We start from the raw sequence: 26,711 nt of genomic DNA, 5'->3' as shown, positions 1-26,711 counted from the left end.
CGACAGAGGCCGCTCCCACGATAGTTGATTGACATGAGCGTTTTACCTCAGATCAGCTGTAACAGTCCGCTTTGGTTCGATGCCAGAGCAGAATCTCTGCAATCACCTTTCCTAATAACGTGCTAGTTAGCAAGTTTAGTGGCTAAACGCGGCTAAATGCGGTTAAAGTAAACAGGCTCGTCACTCCACAGAAAGAAGTGAGGGGCGGGGAGAACAGAGCTCATTAACATCAATCAGAACAGGATGATTTTTGCAGAGCTGATTTTGGCAAGGTAAGAAGGGTGTTGTTTTACCCAATCATTGAGTATTTTTAACTAAAGTATATTATAGACTTTTCATTAAGACCCTAAAGAATCATATTAACTTGTGGAAAATCGGCATCCGATGACCCCTTTAAGGACGCGTTATACAGCATTCATATTGAGCTAATCATACAAGGATTGCAAATTCACTATTGTTGTGAACCAGTAGGGGTACACAAAAGTATCGTTTGCAAGCGTTTTTAAGCATTGCGATTTAAAAACTAGATCAATCAGCAGCGAAAGAGAACTCATTTCGCTATTTGACGGTGCTCATGGAGTGTGGGAGTACAATGTAAAAAAACTATTTGTTGCATCAACCACGTGTTACCTGGCTGCATTATGATCAAAAAAAAAAAAAAAAGTTCAGTCAACTCCAAAAAGTTTAGTCAACTTGAAATGTTAAGTTGTACTAAGTGACAACTTAGATATTTGAGTTCATTCAACTTAAAATTAAGCTTTTAAGATTTACAAACCAAATTGTTTGTTTAGTCAGCTCAAATATTAAGTTTTTTTTTTGTGATATTAACACTGGTGACAAGAATCATGAAATTTCTATGGTATGATATATTGTGATATATACTCTTACAGTAAAATAAAATTACTCATATCATGTGATAAGATTTTGGACATATTGCCCAACCCTATAAACAGGTCTTTTTTTTAAAACACTTTTTTGCAGAAACCATGATACATTTTAAAAGGGTTTAATAAAAAAAAATCATACACACGTTATTTCTACATCAAATACAGAAATATTTAGCATGAACAAATTTGAAATATGTCTCAAATATGCCTATTGCTCTCACTTTTTGAAGTGAATAACCAATTCAGAAAGCATTATCTCTGTCTTGGTTTTGTCTCCTGACCTGAAGCAACATGTAAAAGGCTGTGACATTCGATCTTATCCTGATTTTAATGCTCTCATGTATTATTTTGTATGCCTGTCACAAGAGATTCACGAGACCTTAAAGAAAGGAGATTCTGTTTAGGAACAGTGAAATACTGGTTACCAAATCACAACTTCTCAGAGAGTTATAGCAGGGTGTATCTTAGGTATCTTGAGAAGCATTTTCAATAAAACCAAGGGAAAAAAGAAAGCGCTTTTTGTTTGTTAAGTATCCTCTTATTTTAAATTAACCTGCTGGAGTGTGAAAATCAGTCTTTTCACAACTCCACTGTGCTTTAGTTTGGTGCCCGTCTCTCTGACACAACAAAACCACTCAACACACAATGGCTACGCTGGTTAGCTAGATCAGGGTCAAGAGGTCACAAAGGTTATCACACACACTAGCACTAACTAAAACTCCAGCCGGGGTCATTAAAGGTGGGGTCAGCGGGTTGCCTACTGGATACTCCGCACACATCCACTTGACCTCTGTTGCTTGGAAACAAGGGAGAGGTCGTACCGGGAGTGAATAGTCATAGTGACCCGTAACCAAGCAGAAGACCTTAACGGCATGTGACAGGCGAGAAACAAGCATCTGAATGCGAAGCCGTTGCTCGCCTGCTGATTAGGAGTGTGTGAGAGAGCTTTGATTTGGCCGTTGCGGTCCACTCATTCATTGAGTGCCTTTCGCCTCTGTCTTTGGCTTGATTGTGAATGCTGTAAAAGCAGGGACAGGCAGTAGTTTTAAAGGGACAGCTTATGCACAGATGAAATAGTCTTTTCTAAACTGTCAATTTACATTCAATCATACCAGGTATGTCTTGTTGTCATATGTGTTCTCCTTTTTTCTTCATTTTAAACCTTCTTTTTTAAGATTTTCATTTAACTGAATAAAAGAAGCCTGGACATTCTGCTACTATAAATATGTCCTTTTGTCTTTCATGTAAGGAAATCAATCAGGTTTGGAAAAACAGTAAAGGGAAAGTTAAAGGATTAGTCCACTTCCAGAACAAAAAAATTACAGATAATGTACTCACCCCCTTGTCATCCAAGATTTTCATGTCTTTCTTTCTTCAGTCAATAAGAAATGATATTTCTTGAGGAAAACATTCCCAATTTTTTCTCCATATAGTGGACTTTAATGGTGGCCCCAAGTTTGAACTTGCAAAATGTTTAAATGGCTCTAAGCGATCCCAGCCGAGGAAAATAGGTCTTATCTAGCAAAACGATCAGTCATTTTTGAAACAAATTAACTATTTATTTACTTTTTAACCTGAAACACTCGTCTTGTCTCGTTTCTGCGAAGCGCATGCGTAGTCTGTGTAATCGGGGTCAATACAGTTAGGGTATGTCAAAAATTTTGTCTCATGTCTCATTTTCTTCTTTAACGTCTAAATCGTCCTACATCGCTGTTTTACCTTTTTTTCTAAAGGGTGTTTGATCTTCTCTGCATGCTCACTTTGTAAACACTGGGTCGGTTAGGAAAGAAAACAAGTTGGGAACAAAAACAAGATGGGAATTTTTCGACATACCCTAACTGTATTGAACGTATTGAACCAGAAAAAAAAAAAAAAAAAAAAAAAAAAACAACAACAACAAAAAAAAAAAACAGTTCATGCAGACTTACACGAGTAGATCAGACCCTTCTTCCTCGGCTGGGATCATTTAGAGCCATTTGAAGCTGCATTTAAACTGCATTTTGGAAGTTCAAACTTGGGGGCACCATTGAAGTCCACTATATGGAGAAACATTTAGGAATGTTTTCCTCAAGAAACAATTTCTTATCGACTGAAGAAAGAAAGACATGAACATCATGGATGTCAAGGGGGTGAGTAAATTATTTGCAAATTTTTGTTCTGGAAGTGGACTTCTCCTTTAACGATTTACAAGAATTTGTGGTTGAAAAAAAAAAAACCTGTAGTTTTTTTTTATTTATATTTTAGAAAATCTTTTATATAAATGTCACTAGATAAGACCCTTATTCCTTTGCCGGGATTGTGTGGAACCATTTGAAGCTGCAATAAACTGCACTTTGGACCTTCCACTATATAGAGAAAATCCTGGAATGTTTTCCTCAGAAGCCTTTTTCCTCAAAAGTTTCTTTTCAACTTAAGAAGCACATGAACATCTTGGATGACGTGGGGGTGTGTAAAACTAACTCTTTAAAATAGAGACCCTTTGTAACATTATAAATGTCTTTATTATCTCTTTTGATCAACCCTAATGCACACTGACTGAATAAAAGCATTATTTCTTTCAGAAAAAAAATAAATAAATAAATGTGAAATGCAGCATCGTCTAAAGCACATAATGCTAGCTATAAACTAATTTCTAGACATGGCACTGATGTTCTGGTGCACTCTGCTATGCTTTATTCAAAAGCAGAGGTTTTCAAAAGACACAGCATCACAATGCCACCATACAGTGTAATAATAATGTCTCTTATCATTTCACTGTTTATCATACTCTCGCATGCACAAACACACACACACACACACACACACACACACACACACACACACACACACACACACACACACACACACACACACACACACGTGTGCAAACAGAACACATTAACATATGTAGCTCAATCTCATGGGAGAAAGACCGTAAGAATTGGAAAGCTTTCCCCACCCCCCATAGGAGGTGTCAATCAAAATGCATATTAACCACTTAAGGCACTCAAATGCCTGTGAGAAAAAGGCTGCATGGAATGACTCTATTTAATAAGAAGTGATGCCGGCAGCAAGCCATCCTAAAGACAATAAATTAGATGATAAGGCAGAAATATGTAAATTCACATTTGGAAAGGAAGAAAATATAAAGGTTTACAAACAAAAAAAATTGTATTGTGTTTTGATCTTTTATAGAAGTGTGTGTTTGTACAAGTTTGTACAACTGTGAATTTCTACTGCATCAACGTAATATTTATTTTCTATTTCCTTGAGTTGCCAGCTTCACAAAAACACAGCTGAAGTCAAAATTTTACATACACCTTACATCTACATGTTGATTATTTTACCAAAATAAGAGGGATCATACAAAATGCATGTTATTTTTTATTTAGTACTAACCTGAATAAGATATAAATGCATTTACATGTAGTCCACAAGAGAAAATAATAGTTGAATTTATAAAAACTACCCTGTTCGAAAGTTTACATACACTTGATTCTTAATACTGTTTTGTAACTGAATGATCCACAGCTGTTTTTTTTTGATAGTTTTAGTGATAGTTGTTCACGAGTCCCTTGTTTGTCCTGAACAGTTGAACTGCCCACTGTTCATCAGAAAAATCCTTCAGGTCCCATAAATTATTTGGTTTTCCAGCATTTTTGTGTATTTGAACCTATTCCAACAATAACTGTATGATTTTGAGACCCATCTTTTCACACTGAGGACAACATCTTCTGTCGCTTCTGAAGGGCAGTACTAAATTAAAAAATATATATATTTGGGCTAGATATTTTTAAAAGATTTTTTTTTGTGGCAGTGTTATTACTGCTTGTAATTTTGTTAAAAGCTAAATTAATCATTTAAAGTACTACACAAATGCATTAAAAATACTATTAAATACATTTAAAATGTAGTTCAAGTCCCATTTGTTCACATATGTCCTACTGAAGCTATATGTCAAAAGGGAATAGACACACACATAGGATATCAAAATAGCGCTGAATTAAAGACAAAAAGTGGCCTAATTTTCACTCTTTTGAACGCCTCAAGTTCCAGTATATTTGTGACTGCCGATCAAAGTGGCCTTTGGCAGACTGAGCATGTAAGACTTAATTACAATTCAAATGGCCGTCACCTCGAGACACTGACATGAGCATATTGAGAAAAACGAACCCACAACAGCTCAATTTCAATAAAGAAAGAATTTCAATAAAAAAAGAAATGCAGAGTCATTGCACACTGAAACCCATTCTGATTAAGAGAGCAGTCTCTAGCTTTTATCTTCTGCATAAATACATAATACCCCATGCTATGCTAAGCTGATTGACAGCTTGACAAGCCAATGGATTACTGGCTCTTTGCAGTTCGTGGTGACAGACAAGCTAACCCCGCCCACTAAAGGCGAGCTTGAGCTTTAGGGCTAAAGCCCTCTTTCTCATTTGACTGACAAGTGGGCAGTCCTTTCCAGCGACCTCATGACCTCTGAGCCCTGACAACAAAGATTTTCACAGAGAGATGGCATTGAACTTCTCTTTAGTTCTACTCTTCCTTTGTTGCATTAAGCTCCCCGTGTCCAACACCAGCTCTTCTAGAGGCACTTTAGCTGACAATATCCAGCAGAAACAGAAGGAGCAGATGAAAGAAACAGAATAGCGAGTGTCTCAAAGTGGCTAAATTCCTATTATTAGCATGATGGAGATTAACATGAAAAGGCAAGAGAATAAAGTGCATTTAAAAATCAGTCACTGAATAGAAAAAGTTAACAAGCTTCAGCGAGGAGAAAAAACATCCTATTTTTCTTTTTTGACATCTGCAACAGATACTCCCAGAGGGTCGATGTGCCCCCATAAAAATGGATCACCTTACATGTTTTAATAAGACCAATCATTTAATCCATGTTACAGCCAATTAAATCCAAACCAGCCATAAAATTATCTAATGGGATTGTCTCTTGTTCGGTTAACTAATTGAATTCACGAGCCAAATGAAACACGCTAGTGATAAACGGGCTGTGAAGGAAAACAAGGAAAAAATGAAATGATAGGGATTAATAAGGTATGCTTTCACTGGCAAAGTCAACATGATCAGTCTTCAGGAGTTATGACGTGGGAAATCGCAGAGCAAAGTCTCAACATGAGGACTTAATTGGGACATTTTGATAAGGAAGTTCAAATACACTGTTTCTTTCTTTCTTTCTGTGTTTGGATTCTCAAGAGCACTTTTGTCAATTATAAGTTTCCTTATTCAAACGTATTGTCACTGAGCATCAAGTCTGAGAAACATCTTTGTTGAACTGTTGATTACTGGTTTATTCAATTGACTGAACAGATAAATATGCCAAGCACTTGAAATGCATGTTATTCTATATCTTTTCCAGCATGCACATTTTCTGGGTTATTTTGAAGGGAGAAATCTGCAGAAATGGGTTTAAATTCGGTCAAATGCATTAAACAAAGCTACAATACACAACAAATGTATCCAATATCTTTAATAAACAAATATGCTAGTGGTAGGGAATGTGTATAACTAATAACGGCTGTTCAAAATCGAATCTGCAGAGCTTTCTGCATCTGTGTACATTCTGTGTGGCCTTGTGTTTGTACAACACTCTCTTTTGAACAATGTGCTGATTGAACGCTGAACAAATAAAAAAAATGATGTAAATATGCTACGCACTGTGTGCAATATATGAAAATTGTTTTAATTAATCATCCTCACGTCATTCTAAACTTGTACGAGTTGATTCTGTGTAGCACACAAGACGTTATTAACAGTGAATATCTATCGAGTCTAATCTTGTTTTGGACCTCATTGACTTTCACTGTACGGACACAAACAGTTATATAAAAAGTTTTTTTTTTGGCCATATTCTATAGAGGAAAGAAAGTCTTTCAAGTTTGGAACTACATAAGGATGAGTCTCTTTAAAGCAAAGACAACAATGGCATTTGTTGTCAACTATTTTCATTATCAGTTTTATTAAATACTCTAAAAGGTACAGCTCTAGTTTTCACTTTTTTAATAAAGTCTGCACTCATAATAGTCCGTACACATCATTGTTCTCTTGATAATTGACAGAAACCGCTTCAGTAACTATATCCTGCATGCACACATACTGTACGACCAGAAAATTTAAGGTACAATTTTATATAGGTGATTATAAATGCACTCTTGTGTAGCCTCCCAACACACACACACACACATTCATGTCAAAGAAGCAGCTTGGAGAGCAGTAAATATGTTTTCACTTGATTCTCTCTGTAACAAAATCAGCCGGCAGCACAGACATCACGTTCAAAAATCGCAGAAACAGATGTTCGCCGACTCTAGACAGACACCTAACACATTCCTCCTGGCGTCTCTCCAGCATTCACCTCTCTTATCCTATTACGCTCTTTTCCCCAATACATCCCATCTACATTTCCATCTTGTTATCGAGTCAATGCGTTCTCAGCTTACAAGAGACTCACAAACAGACTATGAACTGTGGGACAGTTTGAACATTGCGACATGTGCGCAAAATCTTTCTTGCTCTCCTATTTCACATCTGTTTGTGTGTTTTTTTTCCAGCAAAAGGTATGGTTTAGCATATCTATTTTGCCACTAATGGGACCAGTTTGACAGATTCAAGATTCAAGCTGTAAATCTAAGCTGTAAAAAGAAAAAGAAAAAAAATCATCTGGCCGCTGTGCTATTTTTCGAACTGTCGAGGGATGATAATACTCAAGCTCGTGGTTTTAACCTAAATGTGTCTGTAAGAGTGATGATTTCGACTTTATAGCTTACCGTTTCTATAACGTGAGGCTCTAAAAGTCTTTAGAGGTGAAAATATGATCCAATATCCTGTCCAAGTATTGAACTGAATCAGACCACAATTAATGAAATCCCTTGTAAGGCTCCATCCCAAAAGACTCTCTACTTCCTCTAGCAGGCATATTTGACATGCTTCTCAGAACTTTGTACTTTCATCTGCTGTCTAATATTTAAGTGGTAATGTTAAACTAATCCAATGAGAACATTTTTAAATTGAGGTCTCAAGTGAATCAGGTTTGTACAGTATGACCTCTTAAGTGTTAATGGTTTATCATTAAAAACAGCCTGTAAATCAGTTATCAATGTCTGCGTAGACACATAAATACATAAATACATAAATAAAAGTTGAATTTACATATCCATTAAGTTGTACTCTGCATATCTCTGACAACTAACTGTATATAGGTAAAATTAATAAAACATTTGTATTTGCTTCTGGCCCCCTTCTGGAGTTCAAGAACCCCATTTTAAAACGTTTTGCAAGGATGGGAATAGAATTATTTGGTTCTTCACACTTTCTGTTGTTTTAAATCCTAATATCTCTACAACAATCTAATATTCTCTTTTGTTTAAAAAAAAAACAAAAAAACATGGTAACCCACTTGTCAGCATCAATTTATATCAAAATGTGATAAGAGCTTAAGTCTGGGATTGAAAGAGAGCCTAGTGTATCCCATCTTATGTAAGAAGCAGAGGGACAATCTTTTTTCATTAAAAGTGAATTTCCTGAGCAATTGTAGGCAGCAATATTTCAGTATAGCAATATCAGCGTGTCAGTCAAAGTTTCATCTGTTTTTTTTTTGTAAGCGTGCACCTGTGCATGGACAGAAACTGACCTCATCCCAAGACCTCACTGGTGATTCACTGGTAAGGTGTGTGTAAAGTTCAAAGCCGACACAAGCATTCCATTACACTTCAAATTGGGCACACTGAAATAGCGTATGGAAACACATCAGTTTCGCAAAAACTCTCATATATCACAAAAATTATGCTTACATGAGGTAATTTTTCAGGCAATTCGCATAAGGAACATTTCACAAAACTGCAATGGAAACAGTTTTTTTGCATTTACAGGTTATGTGGAGTATTTAAAAGTCACATGATCATTCTTTAATGCACTATAACCTCCAAGACATACCACATACGTGGTGGCTATCAAGTATGAGAGGCTTTTCTTGCCAATAATGCTTGGACAACCTCTTATTTACACTGCATTAAAGCTCCGACACGGCCAGCGGAGCTGATTGCAACCACTCTAGTCAATTAATAAAGGCTAGTGTGGTGCTTGCGATAGACATAAATCTAACAACATCCATCACCATGAAACATTTTATTTGCATAACATTGGTTTATGTTATGAGGGCAAGTAAGGGACTCGTATGCAACAATCACAGAAGGTTAAAACACTCACTGATGCATCAGAAGGGAAAAAAACAATGCATTATGATCCAGGGGTGTAAACTTTTAAACAGAATGAAAATGTGTACATTTTTCTTATTTTGACTCAATATCATATTTTTTTCCATTTTGTACTGCCCTTCAGAAGCTACAGAAGATACTTACATGTTTCCCAGAAGACAAAATAAGTTAAATTTACACTGATTTCAAATTCAATGATTGTTAAAATTCCACTTAAACATGTTTGCCAGTGTCTTCCGCACATCAGTGCTTTTCTGTAATGCAGAGAGAGTGCATGTGCATGGTTGCCAGGTAAGTAAGTAAATCACTGAATAGAAAACATATTGATTTAATAGAAAAGCTCTGATTGGAAGGTTTAAAGGAACACAATCTTCAAGTAATTCTCAATAAGTGAACAGTGCTTCAGATTTTCATATTCAAGAAAACCCAGGAATAAAATAAAAGAGAAAAAATACAAACAATATCTCTTTTGTAAGGCAAATACTAAGAGAGATGAGGGAGTCATAAAGATAGAGGAATGAGACAGCAGGGGACAAGAAGAATAGGAGAGACAGAGAAAGACAGACAGAAACAGCGGCCAAGTCTAGAGGAGCCAACGCAGCCTTAGGGGTGTCTACATTCACAGCCCTTTACTTCAAAGTACAAAAATAGAGGAACGTCTGAGGCATCTTCTCATTGACCTCCTGAACAAACTTTGCCTTTAATGAGCATGAGATCACTTCATCACACAACAACACAAGCAAACAGCTCGCTGCCACCACAGACGACACCAACAATTCCAGTCTCGTTTCAGACACTCACTAACACAGAGAATGTAAAGTCACTTGAGACTCCAGCTGAATTTGGCTGAGAACCACAAGCCCATCTTTCCCACCAGTCTAACTCTCCAGCCCACATGTGCCATTCCACTGAAATGACGAGGAACATCTGGAGGAACAACTTACCTGAGAGATGCACAGACACGCACAGATGCATACTCCCACTGAATTAAACATAAGAGTAGATTGCCAGTGTGCTTTCAGTGATTATGATGGTTACCTCTTATCTACCCTATGATTAAATTGTCAGGTATGTAATTCGCTCTAACTTGTATATACTTTAGAAAACACTACATCAACATTTAACAAGCACAGTGAAATCAGCTTTGCAATTCTCTCTCATTACATAAATGATCCAAGACCAGTAAACAGCATTATGGTAGCAGCAGCATTTTTCTTCCAGTCCCCCTACAAAACAAGTATTATGGTACATATAGATGACAATACCACTGTACATCAAAAATGCTTCAAGATACAAAGTATTTCCAAAGTATTTCTTAACTTATCTTCTGAAATAAAAACAGAAACAAATGAGACACGGTATTAGTCAATTAATTAGGATAGCATATATTATTTGTTATTGAGAGAACCAAATAACAAAATCATTTTTAAGATGAACAAATCATTTTTATGTCTCATTCGCTTCTTTGTCCTTCTCTGTCCTCTAACATGATGGACAGATGCCAGCCAGTCAATGATGGACACATTTTTCCTTTTACCACCCGATAACCCCTGTTGTGAATTCCCATTCTGTTCTCTCCATCCAGTGGCGTCCCTGCGCTCTGATTGGCTGTCGCCCCCTCTGTTTTCTCCGTCATGATGCTTTGGTGTGTCAGCACAGGTCATTGTCTGAGTCTAAGTACTGCCGTGGAATTAAAGTCCATGCCTGACTGACAGATGGTAATAAATGGTGGCAGTCTAAAACAACATGAAGGGAGAGGCGCCCTTGACCTTACGCCCCCCCTAAGGTCAAGCATGTCTGGTAACCTCGAGGCTGTAACTCCTACACCCAAACCACATCTGGAGGGAGAATCTCTCTCTTTCTCCGTTGGTTTTTGTGTGTGTGTGCACGCGTGTGTGTTGGGGAATGTAACAACTCATCTTCTCACTGTTGTCAGCCCAGAATGAAACGGTTGTATCTGTTCTCACTCCCATGGCTATACTATGAAAAAAAGACCTCTTCTATTCAGTTAGATGAACAAAGTGTGAATTTTGAGAAATTCTAAGAAAAACACAGCTATCAAATAACAGGTGAAATGTGGCATAACAGTGACAGGTAACAAAAGAAATGCTGCCATGGCAACCAAACCAGCCGACACACAAGGGAAAGGCATTGTCTTTGCTGATAGAAAGAAAAGGGTGTATGAACACATACACACACACACGCATCGTCACAGTCACACACACTTTTTTAGTAAAGCCCACCCTTCTGCTCTCGTCTTCGTGCCCACTGTGGCTCTTAAATGGAATGCTCGGACCTTAAAAGGTGCAGCTGACCAAAATGACTTTGAGGTAAACTACTCTTGTAAGGATCATTATTTACAGTATAAGAATCATTCATTACTACGCATGTGGCGGTATTATCAATATTGTGACAGCGTGATAGCAAAAGTGTCTTGATATTATCATGGTCACATGACGATATGAAACAATAGGTTTTCTGGGCAAAAAAACTTTTAAAAATATATTTAAATTTCTTATTTTAACATAAAAGGTCTTTAAAGTTGTGTTTTGGGACATTATGCTTTGACACCGTATCTGTCAAACAAACTACAACCGAAAGCACAATATGGCTTAATCCCTTCATCAAATCTGTTTTCGCTGTGTTTCAAAGTGAAGCGCGCACTTGGTTCAGGCAATTAGCTCGTGATCAGGTGTTTTCCACGTCTCAGAACGGCTCCGTTTACAGTGAATACAGTGAACTTGTTTATTGCATGTGCTGTAAGTTCAGCACACGTTTGGGAATGCAAAAGCCACCAGTTATGCTTTATTTTTGCGGCAGATGATTACAGCATTTCACTAGATTCGTAGTAAGATGTGTTTTTTAAGCCTCTTTTCACTCAAGCTGAAGTTTTCCATCAAAATAAAAGTTTAAAAGTACAGTATGAATTGCTGACAGCTAGCAGTTTGAATGGGTAACGTTACTGCAGTCTGAATTCATAATATCTCTTTCAAGTGTAGATATTAGGAAAGAAGTATTGTAATTTCCCTTCTGTAGTGTAAAGCAAAAATAATATACTTATGAAATATTCATTTTCATTTATTATACAATGCAATTGTTTTACAATATTTGGCTATCACTGTCATTTGAATAATAATTTTATAAAATTTTAGTTATTTCTATTATATTTTATTATATTCTAATTTGTTTGGCTTCTACAACACCAGTGTGAATGTAATCTAGACTGAGACAGTATATCACGACTAAAAAGAGGACTGAGTCCCCTTTAAAGTTCAGGGACAAGTCAATTCACTGACTTTTTTCTGACTTAAGTTTCTAAATTAAGATTGGAGCTCTTAATTTTGATTTTCATTTTTTCCCCAAGTCTTCATTTCAATTTGTCTTTTTTAAAAATATCGCAATTGATATTGTATCGTGGACTTCATACTGAGATTTTCATATCATTACATCCCTATTCATTACTTTACCTGATACTGTTGACCATATTTGTTTTTGCATGTGTCTCCCCTGTCTCTATCTTTCACGCTGTTACCCAGCGTCTCAGTAACTCCCCTGACTGCACAGAAGGTGTCATGGGGGTCCAGGTCTGGGGTTCAGCGAAGCTGCCTGGTAACAAAGCCTATTGTAACCTCTCATTATAAACAGACCTGAATGCTGGTGTGTCTTACTGAATCAACTCACAGTGGACCACACAGTCTTTCTCTTTCTTCATTTGTGGCAAAAGACTACAATAGGACGAGACAACATGGATACTCTGAGCAATTAAGGTCTGGGAGAGGACAGAGACTCTTTCTCACCAGAACGATCATGTCACTCCGTTTTACTGTCACTAAACAAGTGGAAACATTTAAAAAAAATTACACTGAACTCCAGTTTAGGACTGCAACAATGATTCAATAAAATCAGTAATAAATAATAAATTAGATGGGACTTGGTGAGAGCACTTTGTAAGTGATGCAAAATGTATTTTTATGAAAAATAAAAAATAAAAATAAATACTGTACTTATACTACTCTTCAAAGGTTTGGGGTCAATAAGATTGTTAAAAATAATTTAATTCAGCAAGACTGCATTAAATTAATCAAAAGTGAAAGTAAAGGCTTTAACATAGTTGTATAAAACTCTCATGTATTTCAAATAAATGATTTCTATTATTCAAAAAAATACTGAAAAAAATATATCATCTATCACAATTACTATACACTGTAAAATATAGAAAAAAATTTTTACATTGTACAAATATTTTAGAATATGATTTTTGTTTATTGAATAAATGCAGCCTTGGCAAGCATAAAATATAAAAATACAAAAACAATTACAAAATCTTTTAAACAATATTTTTTGTATAGAATGTAAACTTCTTTAAACTTTTATGTTGCTTTTAACCTTTTTTTGCTTATTTTATATCGTAACCTATGTTTGATTTCTCAAAAATATATGCAGTTGCAGACCTACTTAAGTTGAATGCAGCTTAAATTTGACTATTTTCAGTCTACAAAGTGATGGGAAATTTTAAAGGAGCGGAGTCAGGAAACATATATCAGGCTATTTTCATTCTGTCTGACACATTTCCATCTGTCCTCACAAAACACAATCAGCATGGGAGAGCTATAAGAGACACACACAGCTTACAAACAGAGCATCTTTGTCTTACATCAGTGCGGAATACCAACCCGGCCTGTTTCTCAAAGTGACAAGTGAGAAGATTTGCCTCTTTTTCCCAAAACTGCTCTCCAACAGCAATAGAAAAATGTTTTGAAACTCTGCATGAGTTTCTGCATTAGGTTACAGAAACCCCTGTGTTACACTCCAGAAAGAAACACATCAAACCGGCTGACAGTGCAACCATTTATCCAGACCGGATAACCTTTGGTTCTAAGGCTGTTTTATAACAAGGCAGCCATCTACGCTCCTGACGCTTTAAAAACGCCTTTGAAGCGAACGGTGTATCAGAGATGAGGAGCTGCAGACAGATAGAAAATAGAACATGAGGGGAGTGTCAGAAACGAGTGAATGTGAATGCTGATTAGCAATGAGAAAGGTAAAACACACAGGCTGCAGATGAGTGTTACAAGACAAGACAAGAGTGTGCAAGTGCTGTGAACATGGCTGTGTTTTACAAGAAGAGATAACAAAAAAAAACTGATGACAGACAAAATATCTCTGTGTCTGCAGAGAAAGAAGATAGTTCTTGTACAGACAATAACAGCAAACAAAATGTATTTTGTAGATAACTGAGATGAAATATTTATGTTCAGACATTGCTCATTTATATCTTCTCAGCTGTTTTCTTTACATATAAACTTTGTCTCATATGTTGTCCCAAAATTCCTTAACAGAGATTAAATAAACAAAACTGAAAGAATTATTGACATACAATAAGAGTACAGAGATATAAAATATGTTGACAGCATTATTAAGATCATTTATATGTATGGAATGAGCTTCAAGGTACACTACATATGGTATTTGTACCATCTCTTGCTTCATTTAAAAACAAAGTCTTTAAAGTCTGTTTTTATAGAACAGTGTACATTTTAATAATTAATTAGTTAGGATTTGTTTTGTTTTTTAGAAAATTATGTTTTGTTTTTGTCCATTGTGTGGTGATATATTTTTCTGTAATTTTGTCCTTTTCTGACAATTTTGACCAGGACTCCCTAGCGGTTAAATAAGTAAATAAATAAATAAATGTATTAATTTGGTCTTAAATCTGAGCAGAGAAACTGTTAAAATTCATACTGAAATGTCCTTTGACTGCAGACTTAGACCTGTAGCAAATCCACATGTGAAATTAAAAAAAACATTCAAAGTCAAATTCAATTTCATTCAACATCTAAGAGAAATAACTGAGATATTGAGATTTAATTTGTGCTTTTTCTTTCCTGTAGGAAAGCAACCAACATATACGAGCACCACTCTAACATGTGAACACATATGAATAACAAATTCATATGGTCAGGGCTTGGGGTAACTAACTCATAAAATTGACATGTCATTAAACCACAAACAGGCCAATCATGGCATCCATAGCAGTCATCTTTCTCACAGCTGGTCCTGATATTCAACAAACACCACAACATATTGCAAAAATGAAAAGTATGACCCAGAGTCTCCTTGCATATATGATGCTTTTCTCCAAACAAATGTTCCTCTGCCACATACACACCCACAACTAACCCAATGAGTGACTCATGTGTGGAGATGTGACCCAGACCTCACTCATAATGAATGTCTGCACTCTCTCTCGTCTCATGGGAGCGCTTCCACACTCCTTCAGGGAGTGACATGTTAGACACATCCCCTGGGAGAGGAGAGGATGAAAATACAGGACTGAAAAAAAGAAACCAAGGAAGACAACCAGGAGACAGTAATGAAATAGAGAATTGGGAATTGATGGAAAACAGCACAAAATAGGAGAATATAGATAGCAAGAGAGAAAAAATACAAAAGGATGGACAGATAGATTAGATAAGCAGAATAATTTAAAGTGGCAAGGTAGATTGAGGGTAGAACTCAAATACCATGGTACTCCAATATAGGGGCTGTCAATGTATAAAATACATACAAATCTATAATATAACATTAGAATTATATTTATATTAACACTTTAGTTTACGGACCAACTGTAACCATGAACTAGTTTCTTATTAGCAAGCACATTACTAGTATATTGTCATTTTACTAAAGGGGTCATCGGATGTAAAGTTTACTTTTACATGTTGATTGAACATAAATGTGTGTTGGCAGTGCATGTACAAATTCACCCTATAATGATAAAAATCCATGCAGTGGTTTTTAATTCATCTGTAAAAATAGTATCCCTGTCACACCATCACACCGACAGAGGCCGCTCCCACGATAGTTGATTGACATGAGCGTCTTGCCTCAGATCAGCTGTAACAGCCCGACCCCCATTGCTTCAATGCTGAAGCAGGGATGTAAGTTAGACAAGTATATCTCCAATTGAGCGACTGAGGTGTTGTGTTGCTGGATGTAATAATGAATATAGTGGTCGTCATTTACTCCCCACATCTGAGTCGCTGAAGATGCAGTGGATTACATTTGTTTGTGAAGGGAATGCGCTTCCCAATCCACATAAATGCGTTTATGTTCACGCAAATCATTCATGATCCAGCTTCACCTACAGCAGAAGTGAGTATAAGGGTTTTCTTATGAATCTCTGCAATCACCTTTCCTAATAATGTGCTAGTTAGCAAGTTTAGTGACTAAACACGCTAAATGCGGCTAAAGTAAACAGGCTCATCACTCCACAGAGAATAGAGAGGGGCGGGGCGAGCAGAGCACATTTGCATTTAAAGGAACAATCCCCCAGAATGGGATGATTTTTGCAGAGCTCATTTTGACAAGGTGAAAAGGGTGTTGTTTTATACAACCATTGAGAATTTTTAACCAAAGTATATTATAGACTTTTCATTAAGACCCTAAAGAATCATATCAGCTTATGGAAAATGGGCATCCGATGACCCCTTTGATACTTAAAAAGCACATATGTGACCCTGGACCACAAAACCAGTCATGAGGATCAATTTTTTTTTGTAAATTAACATTTATACATCTTCTGAAAGAAGATCTTCTGAATAAATAAGTTTTCCACTGATGTATGGTTTGTTAGGATAGGACAATAGTTGGCCGAAATACAACTATTTGAAAATCTGGAATCTGAGGGTGCAAAAAAAAAAAAAAAAAAAAAAAAAAAATTCAAAATATTGAGAAAATCGCCTTTAAAGCTGTCCAAACAAAGTACTTAGAAATGCATATTACTAATCAAAAATTAAGTTTTGATATACGGCAGGAAATTTACAAAATATCTTAATGGAATATGATCTTTACGTAATATCCTAATGATTTTTGGCATAAAAGAAAAATCGATAATTTGGACACATACAATGTATTTTTGGCTATTGCTACAAATATATATCGGTGCTACTTAAGACTACTTTTGTGGTTTTGTACATATAAATGGTGTATTCTTTATAACCATATTTTACATCCCTTAATTCTACCCCCATACCTAAACTCATCTACCTCACTAACTATAAATAAGCAGCAAATAAAAAGTTTACAGAGACAAAAGTCATAGTTAATAGTAGTGAGAATTGGTGCCCAAACTAGAGTGTGACCAATTTGGTCCTGAATCTGAGCAGAAAATTTGAGAAAATCCCATACCGAAATCTCTTTTAACTGCATACTTTTGTATCATAGCAAATCTGAGCATAGTTTGAGACATTTCAAGACATCTAAAACTAAAAAAAAAAAAAAAAAATTTCAATGTCAAAGTCAGTGACTCGAAGTCAATTTCTTTTAATCTCATTGATATCTAGGAGAAACAATTGAGATGTTGCTTTCTTCAGGAAAGCAACAAACACATACGAGCAATGCTCTAACTTGGCCAATTCACTATTTAAAATATTTTACACTATGCCAGTGGCTACTTTTAAGGAATTGGTACAATCACACTTGTACTAACTATGGATAAGCAGAAAATTAAGTGTTATGAGACGAACGTCATAGTTAATAGCTAGTAGTGAGAACCGGTCCCCAAACAAAAGTGTGACCATATACACACTTGAATATTTTAAATTAGTTTCTTAATTATATATACTAATAAGTATTAATACTTAAAAAGCAACAATAATGATTTCTAAATAACTAACTATGACAAGCACATTTTGTCAAATTAATAAATGAAACTAAACTAAAATGAAAATTGAAAATAAAAGCTTGTTCAAAATATTAATAAATACTACAATAATATATAAATAATTAGGCAAAGAATGAACCATGATACTATGTCCAAATACCCACAGTATTGGTACTTTGATACATAACACAGTTCTAAATGATTACCACATGCCATATTTAAAATAATACCATGGTACGTGTCTAAAAAACCATGACACCAGGGTACTTTTGTTGTATTTTGTTAGTGACAAAAAGAGGAAGACAGAGAAGAAAAACTAAGAGAAGGGGTGTGGGAGTGCAGGGTCTCTATATTTAGCCCTGCTGCTGTCACCTCCACTCTCCTCTCGCTGTGACAGTTTAGATCCAGCGCCGCAGCACAGGATGCTGGGATGCACCGCCACCTTGACACAAACAGCTCGGAGACAGCGTCTGCTGCACCCTGGCATCACATACAAACATGTTTGGTCTAAAATAAGACAAAATGTAACACAGTTGAGATGTTCCTCAGAAAAACGATTATCTGCGAGACTAGACACTATAATTCAGTTAATATAGCACACGACCACATCACCCTTGGCAAAAACAAACACAACAAAGAATCGAGAACAAAGAACAGGCCTTCTTTTCCCGAGCCCACGCTTGTCTATGTCCCGTGCAGCCTTTTCTAAGTGATTCTTATGAAGCTGAAACTCAATGTAGGGTCAAGAGGTTAAGTTTATTACTCTGCCAAGAGCTCCATTAGAGAAAGCCTCACGGGAACCGCTCAGAATAATGCATTTTTGATGATTCCCATCGCTTTTGGTTTTTAATACTGTTGTGATACGTCGCTGCGGTTTCGCTTATAAAGCTGAGCCTGTGTGTTTCGGCTAAAATTGGAAAACCTCAATGTTACCTAAAGACAAACACATTTATCTGTCGAATCAGGAGAAGATTTGTACAAGACGCTGACTGAGGGTCGGGCCAAAAGTAAAGACGGATGAACACAGCGCACAATCCTTTCCAAATAGTTTCCCATCAACGCCACAGGTGAGCTGGACGCCGAAGTAATAATCGTAACTGAATGGCACTACAGTCTGCATGCAGCTGTAAGTTAGCATCTCTCCAGTGCGCGACTGAAAGAGACAGTGTCTCACCTTCTGTCTGAGCAGATCTCCTAGGCATATCTTGGCAGGTTGAAGGAGGTTCATCTTTCAGAGAGACATTGATTGCTCCGGGGCTCTTTCTCTCTCTCTCTCTCACACACACACACACACACACACACACACACACATATGCTTTCTCATTCTCTGTATCTGTGTGCATTGTCAGAGGGAAGCACTTAGTGAAGTCTCTAGTGTCGCAATTGACCCAGTTAGAACTCAGGTAAAGACAACATGAAGGATAAACCTAATCATGTCATGAGTGGAAAGTATTGAGTGTAGAATAAGTGTTAAGACTTCTCTTTCTTTCTTTCTCTCACCTTTGTCATCTTCTAACAATCAATTAAGGTTCATCTTGTAAAACAATCATTAAAATGTAAATCTTCAGCGAATCTCAGAATAAATATTCACTTTTAATACTTTGCATTCAAATATTGCAATACCTGAATTCACCTGTAGCATGTAAAATGAAGTAGATTTGTCCATGATCGGTCATAACATGAAAAATGCATAGCAGTTTTCCTTCTATCTTGTTCCCTATGTGCTCATTCCTTTTCATTTAAGGTGAGCATTTGTGGTTAAAAAGTATATAAATTTAATTTTTTTAGAAAATGACAAATCGTTTTGCTAGATAAGACCCTTATTCCTCATCTGGGATTGTGCAGAAACTGCAATTTGGACCTTCAATCTGCTGATCTCTATTGAAGTCCACTATATAGAGAAACATTCTGGAATGTTTTCCTCGTAACTTATTACTTTTCAGCTGAAGAAAGAAAGAAATGAACATCTCGGATGACACAGGGATGAGTAAATTATAAGGAAATTTTTATTCTGGAAGTGAACAAGTCTTTAAGGCCAAATTCATTTGCATACACACTAAATGAGAATTGTTAAAAGGGAATAGAGCAACATTTAAAGAAAGCCACTATGCTTCATTCTCAGCCACACAACATAATGGATATTCTGAGCTAATCAGAGAAAGCCAGTGAATTCAAAAATGTGATGAGATGTTAATTGCAAGACGTTCTAGAAATGCAAAATGATCTTGGAAGCTAACGTACAATGTTTTCAGTAGCTGTATTTGAGATAATGTTCTCACTGCAGCAGTGTAATGGTCTAATTGGGTGTTTGGATATATTTGTATAGCAGTTTTTTCTGCTTTTTCAGGCACGGACAATTACGCATCCAGGTGTTACTCAGAAATAATGAAATGAACAGCGAGAATGGAGTTAAATGCTTTTAAATGGGGCTGTGGATTAGCATTACAAGCATTTAAAGCAGGAATTTGTTCTTTTTTCCCACATAGCAAGGACAGATCACCCTGACAATGACCTGCTTCTGTTTTTTGGGGTCACAACCTCAGCCTCTGGCACCCTCAAATAGGCTGTTATTAGGGCTTGTTTGAAGATAAAAAAAGCCTCCAGCACAGACAAATGCACACACACATACATTGTGCCTAGGTCAGAATATATTTTTTAAATTTCTAGATAATTTTCCACATGCTCAACAAAATGCTGCTGGAAGCAAGTACAGTAGTTTGAACATATACCAGGTTTTGGGTATTTACTAGTGTCTGGTAAGCAAATACAGTATAAAAAGAAATCCACATGGGCCAGGTTTGGTTTACCACCATTCATCACCTAGAACCATGATGTTTTATGACACTTCAAAACATCAAGCATCTAAGCGAGTTCACAGCATGGTGCGTCAAAGATAAATATATCTTTGATGTTATTCTGCCAGCACATTTATTAGGATGATAACTCAAACCTGCTAATACACACATATACAGTCAAACATGCACAGAAGCTTAAACCAGTCATTTTCAAATTTCTTTATTAATAATTTCATTATTAAAAGGATAGTCACACTAGCTTTAATGTTCCATTCACTTTCATTCATATGCATGCAAATGCATGCATATGTGTAGTATGTTTTTTCTTTAGTTTTGTACTGAAGTACAAAACTGTGGAATCCTACAGCAAAAAATAAAATAAAATAAAATAAAATAAAATACATTTAAAAAACATTTAACCAATACATGATCTAAATGACCTCTCTGATGAGACTCTTAGATGCAAGAAATTTAGTTTGTCCAGATGCAACTATATGTTAATACTTTTTATGATAACTCCTTAAGCTTTATTCTCATCCAGACTATCACCTATCACTGTTTTAGTGTTTCTAAAGACCGCTACCCAGGTGTTAACATGAACAGCAATGGAAAACAAAGCACAGTACTTTAAATGCCTAATTTAATTGTGATAATTTATGCACTGCCGTCAGTACCACCTAGTAGCTGTGATGCACCTTAAGATACTTACTTTAAAGTGTTCTTTGTCTGAGAACATTTGTCTAAATTGAGTAATAAGCGCTCTGCCCCTTAGAGAATCGACTGATGGAATTTAAATTAAAACAGTGTGCACAAACAACACCCGTGGCACCATTTTTAAACACACACACACAAAATACCAGTTCACACACATGTAGCATTCCTCCTTGAATCATCCCCTGGTAATCATTTAGAAGTAAAGTGATATAATACGCATAAACATACCCATAAATCCACTGTCATGTCCAAAAATGAGGAGTTATGGTAGTGCTCATGTGCAAAGAAATTAACTTAGGCTGTCATGTGATTCTTCATAAGTCCTCTGGGCTACCTTTTAGCATGTAAATCCCAAGCTTGAGGCAGAGATACATGGGAAAGAGGGGATTTAAAAAGAAGTGCATGCATGTGAAAGAGAAGGGCAAATGTAATACATCATAGTTACTCCCATAAAAACGGGAAAAGACAAGAGCTATAGAAAAGAGTTTGAACTTGTAATAAGTCATGTCTGCGGAGCCCTAGACCGTGAACTTCACAGATGATTGGGCTTCCAGGGATGTTCTTGTGGTTTGGACTGTCTGAAATGCATAAGGGCACAAGAAGACACCAGTATCTGCTCTCTTAACTCACCGACACCGCTAACAGCAGCCAAGTCCTCCCTCAGAGCCGAAAACTGACTCTGTCTGGCAGAGTTCCCTGCACTCCCTCTCTACATGCTCATACTGGAGAATAAGACTCTACCAGAAAGAGGGAGATCTCAGTGAACCGCAGTCAATGTGTGTGTGTGTGGGTGCATTTATGTGTTCAAGCTTGCGTGCATGTATGAGGGACTAGTGAATTATACCTGAATCCCCCCAGGGAGGATCTCTTAAAAGGTATTAATTTCTTTCTTTACGCTGTTTTTCTTAAACCGGACCTCGAGCTAACGTGAATTGAATCATTACACTCCATGCATGAAATTAAAACAACACTAAGCTTGAAATCAGTGAACTTATCTTTTAAGACCTAAAAATATTTTTTCATAACTTAGTCATAACAAGTCAACATTCAAATTTGTCTTTAAAAATGTAAAGTTATAAGTTATAAAAAAAAAATCTATGATTTTCAATTAATTTCTACTTCCTTACATTCAAACTGCAATTGTGCATTCCATTTAGTTTGCTTCAAGAGGAAAAAAATTTTACAAGGCATTTTCAGTATAATTCTAAATGGTGCATAGCCCTGTTGCAACAGCGAACAGATGATGACCTCATTGCTCAAACAGTCACATTTAAGTAACTGAGAGGGATATGAAACAGGATGTCCTGTGTGTCTCAAGGAGTAAAGGCACAGGGGCAAGCAATTACAACGTAAGCCTGGATTTTGGTCAGCCATCATAATCATTTTCTAATGGCACAAGTACAAAACCAAAACAAGATCCCACTAAGCTTGAAGCTGTTTGTGGGAGAGAACAGACTGTTTAGTGAGTTAAAGCCCTAAACAAATGTAGCCGTCTTCACAAGACGTTCACTCTCAGGGGAGGAACATGATTCGAGTGTTTAATCAAAGCTGTTGGACAGGGGAGCAGAAGTAGCCAGAACGAAAAACTATGATCCATCCAAAGGGCCTTCACCACATCCTACATAAAGCAGACTAGATCTTTTGTTTCATCTATAGCTGCACTATAGTGTTTTGATAATCTCCAGAAACTCACAGATCATATTTTGTCATATCATAAGCTGGAATATCCCTTCCAACGCATGCATGTAGCATGTCTCCAGAGTATATCTTGGCAGCACAGAGTGGTCAGTGTCAGTGTTGACTGACAGAAGTACACTACGATTGGACATAAAGGTCCTGGGAAACAAACCAGACCAATATCGCATACAGTATCAGTATTCCATTTTGGAGGAAATACTGTAAACATATAGTTTAAGCCTAAAAGAAAATACTTCCAATTGCAATTCCTAAGAAGAAATTTAAACAAAACTGCGCTGTTATGAGAAATCATGGATGCGTAGTCCTGGAAAATGGGCTACTACAAAGAACATGGATATTCAAAAAAACAGTCCAGAGAATCCCAAGGGAAATACTGTTTCAGAACTAAAAACTAATTGCATTGCTTAGCCAACCAAGAGCCGTGCACAAACCCCAATGACCCAACATGAAATCCAATTCCCCCAGCAAGGGTTAAACTCACAGTCAGTGTCGCGCAGATTCTGAATTTAGGTCTTTGCTGGCTGGTAGACATGCTCAATCCCAAAGAGTGTTTGAAAAACCAATTAAAGAAACACAATAACGGCCAACAGAAAGGAAAATTAGTTCAGGCAGCAGACTGTGAAAACTCCTTGAATTAGAAAGGTGAAACAGACAGGTAACCTAAGAAGTGAAGTAGCTTGCTCAGCACAAAACTGAAGAGATTCCCACAAAACCCCAGTGTCTAATACCACAATAGAAGCATATGCACTGAAAGTTAATATTATCAGACTCTGGTTTCCTGGAAACACTGAGGATGAAAATAATAATGCATATATCCCATGCAATCTACATCATATCAGCTGCAGTTGTTTATATATGTCTATGTTAATTTGAACAGGAAAGCAGTGGATGTCATCCACAGAGCAACAGTGTGAGACACAGCATTAATAGCAGAAATGCATCTTACCTTTGAAGGACAGGAAGACTCGAGGAGCAGAAGCGGGTGGCAGGGAAGACAAAGGGCTGCTGTGGACCGAGACAGCTGAGAACACAGAGACCAGAAGGGTCCCCAGCACCAAAGTCCTGGCTCCCTGCATGATCACTTTATCCAAAGACCCACAAGAGATTTATTCGGTCCTGCATGGGAAGGGAAGTAGGATGGGGTGAGGATCCACTGATATATTCATAATTGAGATTTCACATAACCATTCACTTATCTTTTTACAGAAAGGAAGAAAATGGAATTTGTTAATTGAGATGGAACGATAAGTCAGAGTGTGAATGATATCTTCACAGATATTTACACACTTCTACTTCCAAATTCCTTGCGGAAACCTTCCACTTTGTCATAACTGACTTATTATTACTAAAATATGTACGTTATGCGTTTATTGTTGCAGTATAATGACTATTTTGTTTCAGTCAGAATAAATTAATAATAATTATTATTTTTTAAATTACTTAAAATAACCAGTGAAGTATCAGTCATAAAAACTAAAACTGTTTTTTTTTTTATTCCAATCCAATCAAATCAAATATCTGCATATGACTTGCAAATGAACTTCAGTTACCAATAGCAGTGCCATACCCATTTCCAGCAAAAATATCTCAATAAATCGTTCAAAATATCCGATTTCATCGGATTTCATTGCTGATCCTCTTAAAAATTGTGTATAAAAACATTTGGATAATAACAGTGCAGCTGATCTTCTGTACAAACAAGTATTTATGATTTATACGTGACGTAAAGCATAAAAACATGTTCATAATCATAACAGAAACTGAAATGAACGCAGAACTCACCTACAAGACGTCCGTCACAAACGATCCTGTGCGTCCCGGTGTACAAATCATTTGCAATCCAGCGCAAAGAAAACGCACAAAAACCCAAACAACGCGTCCAGTCAAAAGTAACTGCATACACGTGTCCACAAAGTACTTGCTCCTTGAAACTAATTTATGTGACTGTGATTCCGTGGCAGCTCAAATGAAGTGCGCGTATCCCCTCTCGCCCGGAGTTTTTAAACGCGTCTCGTGTATTTTTGTCCACGCAGCAGCAGCAGCGAGTGCGCTTCAGGTCCACTGACTGTCTGCTGCTGAAGTAGTCTGGCAGGTGGATGGAGCGCTGTTACTCCCCCTGGGCGGAGACTTACCTTAAAAGTAACACCCATTTATGTTTTCAATGCAATTAGGCATTGCAAATACAGGCGGCGAAATCAAAACAAAAACACGGGACATGTTAGTAATGGGGGCGCAGCGCTTATCTTCACTAAATCACACGCAAACAAGCGAACGCTCGCCGCGCTCTCACTCTCTATCACCCTGGGCGACGCCCACGCGTTACACGACAGTAGCAGACAGTTATTTGAAGATAAAAGACTACATTTTGAGTGCATTGTTCTGAAAATAAAAGAAACTGTGTCTATAATTATAGGCTAATAATATCTACATTTATTAAACATTAAGATACAACCCACTTCTTATGGAAAACGTCTTTTGAAAGATGAACAAAAAATTATTATTTTGAGTAAATACTGACAGAGAAACACAGTTTGCATAAAAAATGACAATAGAAGATTGTTTCACTTTCAACATTAGCAAATGGCCTCTGCATACTTTACAGCATGCAAAAAGCATATAAAATAAGTAGGATATCAAAATACACAGTATTCATAAAACAGTAGGTCTCAGTAGGTCAATGCCTGATTTTAAAGTGCTCACACAATGGAAAACTGAAAAATAAAACGAATGTCTAAAAACTATGAGCCAGGTGACTCTATTAAGTTGTTCCTCATGGTTAAAATGCACTTGTTAAATTGTACAACAAACTAGCAGTTTTTGGTACTGTATCCATCTTTTTTCCCTGTAATGGGCCTTTTGTAAATTTTATGGGTCTGGCTTCTGTGTCCAAGTATAAAACAGCTCATTTTGCTGCTTGATATTGCAAATTGGTGTGTCTTACCATATTATTTTAATGTGTTATCATAATTATTTTACTGGTTACTGCATGTTGTTATTTTTCTTGTTATTCCCTATAGTGGATAATGAACCGTAAGTCTCACCCATAGGCTTCCATGTTGAGAAATAAAGTGGATATCTATATATGGGTCAAAAAGCATCCAGGTCAAAGGGCAATGCAAACTGGTGTATGTAGTATGCTGCCATGTTATTTAAGTATGCATCTAATGTCCTTTCACTTTACTTAATGATTTTATTGCTGTTCACAAAACTAAAGATTGTAAACCTTCTGTTGCAAAATATATGGTAAGTTCAAGGATTCTTATTAGCAACACAGTCAGCAGTATTATAAACATGATTGGATCAACTTAGCTCCAAATCAAACTTTTGTCGACAACCTCATGGATCAAGAACATTTCACAGTGAATGATGACAAACAGATGTGTTTGTTGTTATTCAGTGCTGTGAAAGAGTCAAGGCCTCAATCCACAAGTGATTTCTTTGGTAAAAACCAGTAAATGCGATGCTTTTTTTTCAATTTGATTTCACGCCATTATAGAATAAATTCCGCGAAGTATGAAAAATGCCCTGAGGGGACAGGAGTAGAACGAGAATGGCAAGTCAGTGCAGAACTCATAAGGATTATGTGAGATTTGTTGTGACTTTTTTGTAAAAACGCATATGTGCAGCAGTATGATTTGTAGATTTGTTGATTTTAATGCATTATGCACTCTCAGTCAGGCCTCTCTGTGCATTTACTAAGAACACAGCAAAACCTGAAGCCATAGTGCAATATGGATTTTGC

The 26,711-nt window shown here is 36.6% G+C and overlaps 1 protein-coding gene across 2 annotated transcripts in view; it reads right to left on the bottom strand.

Moving 5' to 3' along the window:
• Positions 1 to 25,198, bottom strand: part of sema3fa (sema domain, immunoglobulin domain (Ig), short basic domain, secreted, (semaphorin) 3Fa) — a 51,811-nt gene extending 26,613 nt beyond the window's left edge. For both annotated transcript variants that reach the window (XM_051112003.1, XM_051112004.1), the window contains exons 1-2: positions 24,752 to 25,198; positions 23,916 to 24,085 (exon numbers count right to left, since the gene is read on the bottom strand). In XM_051112003.1, the coding sequence (XP_050967960.1) occupies positions 23,916 to 24,045 (130 nt within the window). In that variant the 5' untranslated portion in view covers positions 24,046 to 24,085; positions 24,752 to 25,198. The remainder of the gene's footprint in view (positions 1 to 23,915; positions 24,086 to 24,751) is intronic.
• Between the last annotated feature and the right edge of the window lie 1,513 nt (positions 25,199 to 26,711).

The sequence above is a fragment of the Labeo rohita genome, chromosome 6 (assembly GCF_022985175.1).
Source record: "Labeo rohita strain BAU-BD-2019 chromosome 6, IGBB_LRoh.1.0, whole genome shotgun sequence".
Taxonomy (NCBI): domain Eukaryota; kingdom Metazoa; phylum Chordata; class Actinopteri; order Cypriniformes; family Cyprinidae; genus Labeo; species Labeo rohita.
This window is presented reverse-complemented; position numbering and strand designations above follow the sequence as displayed.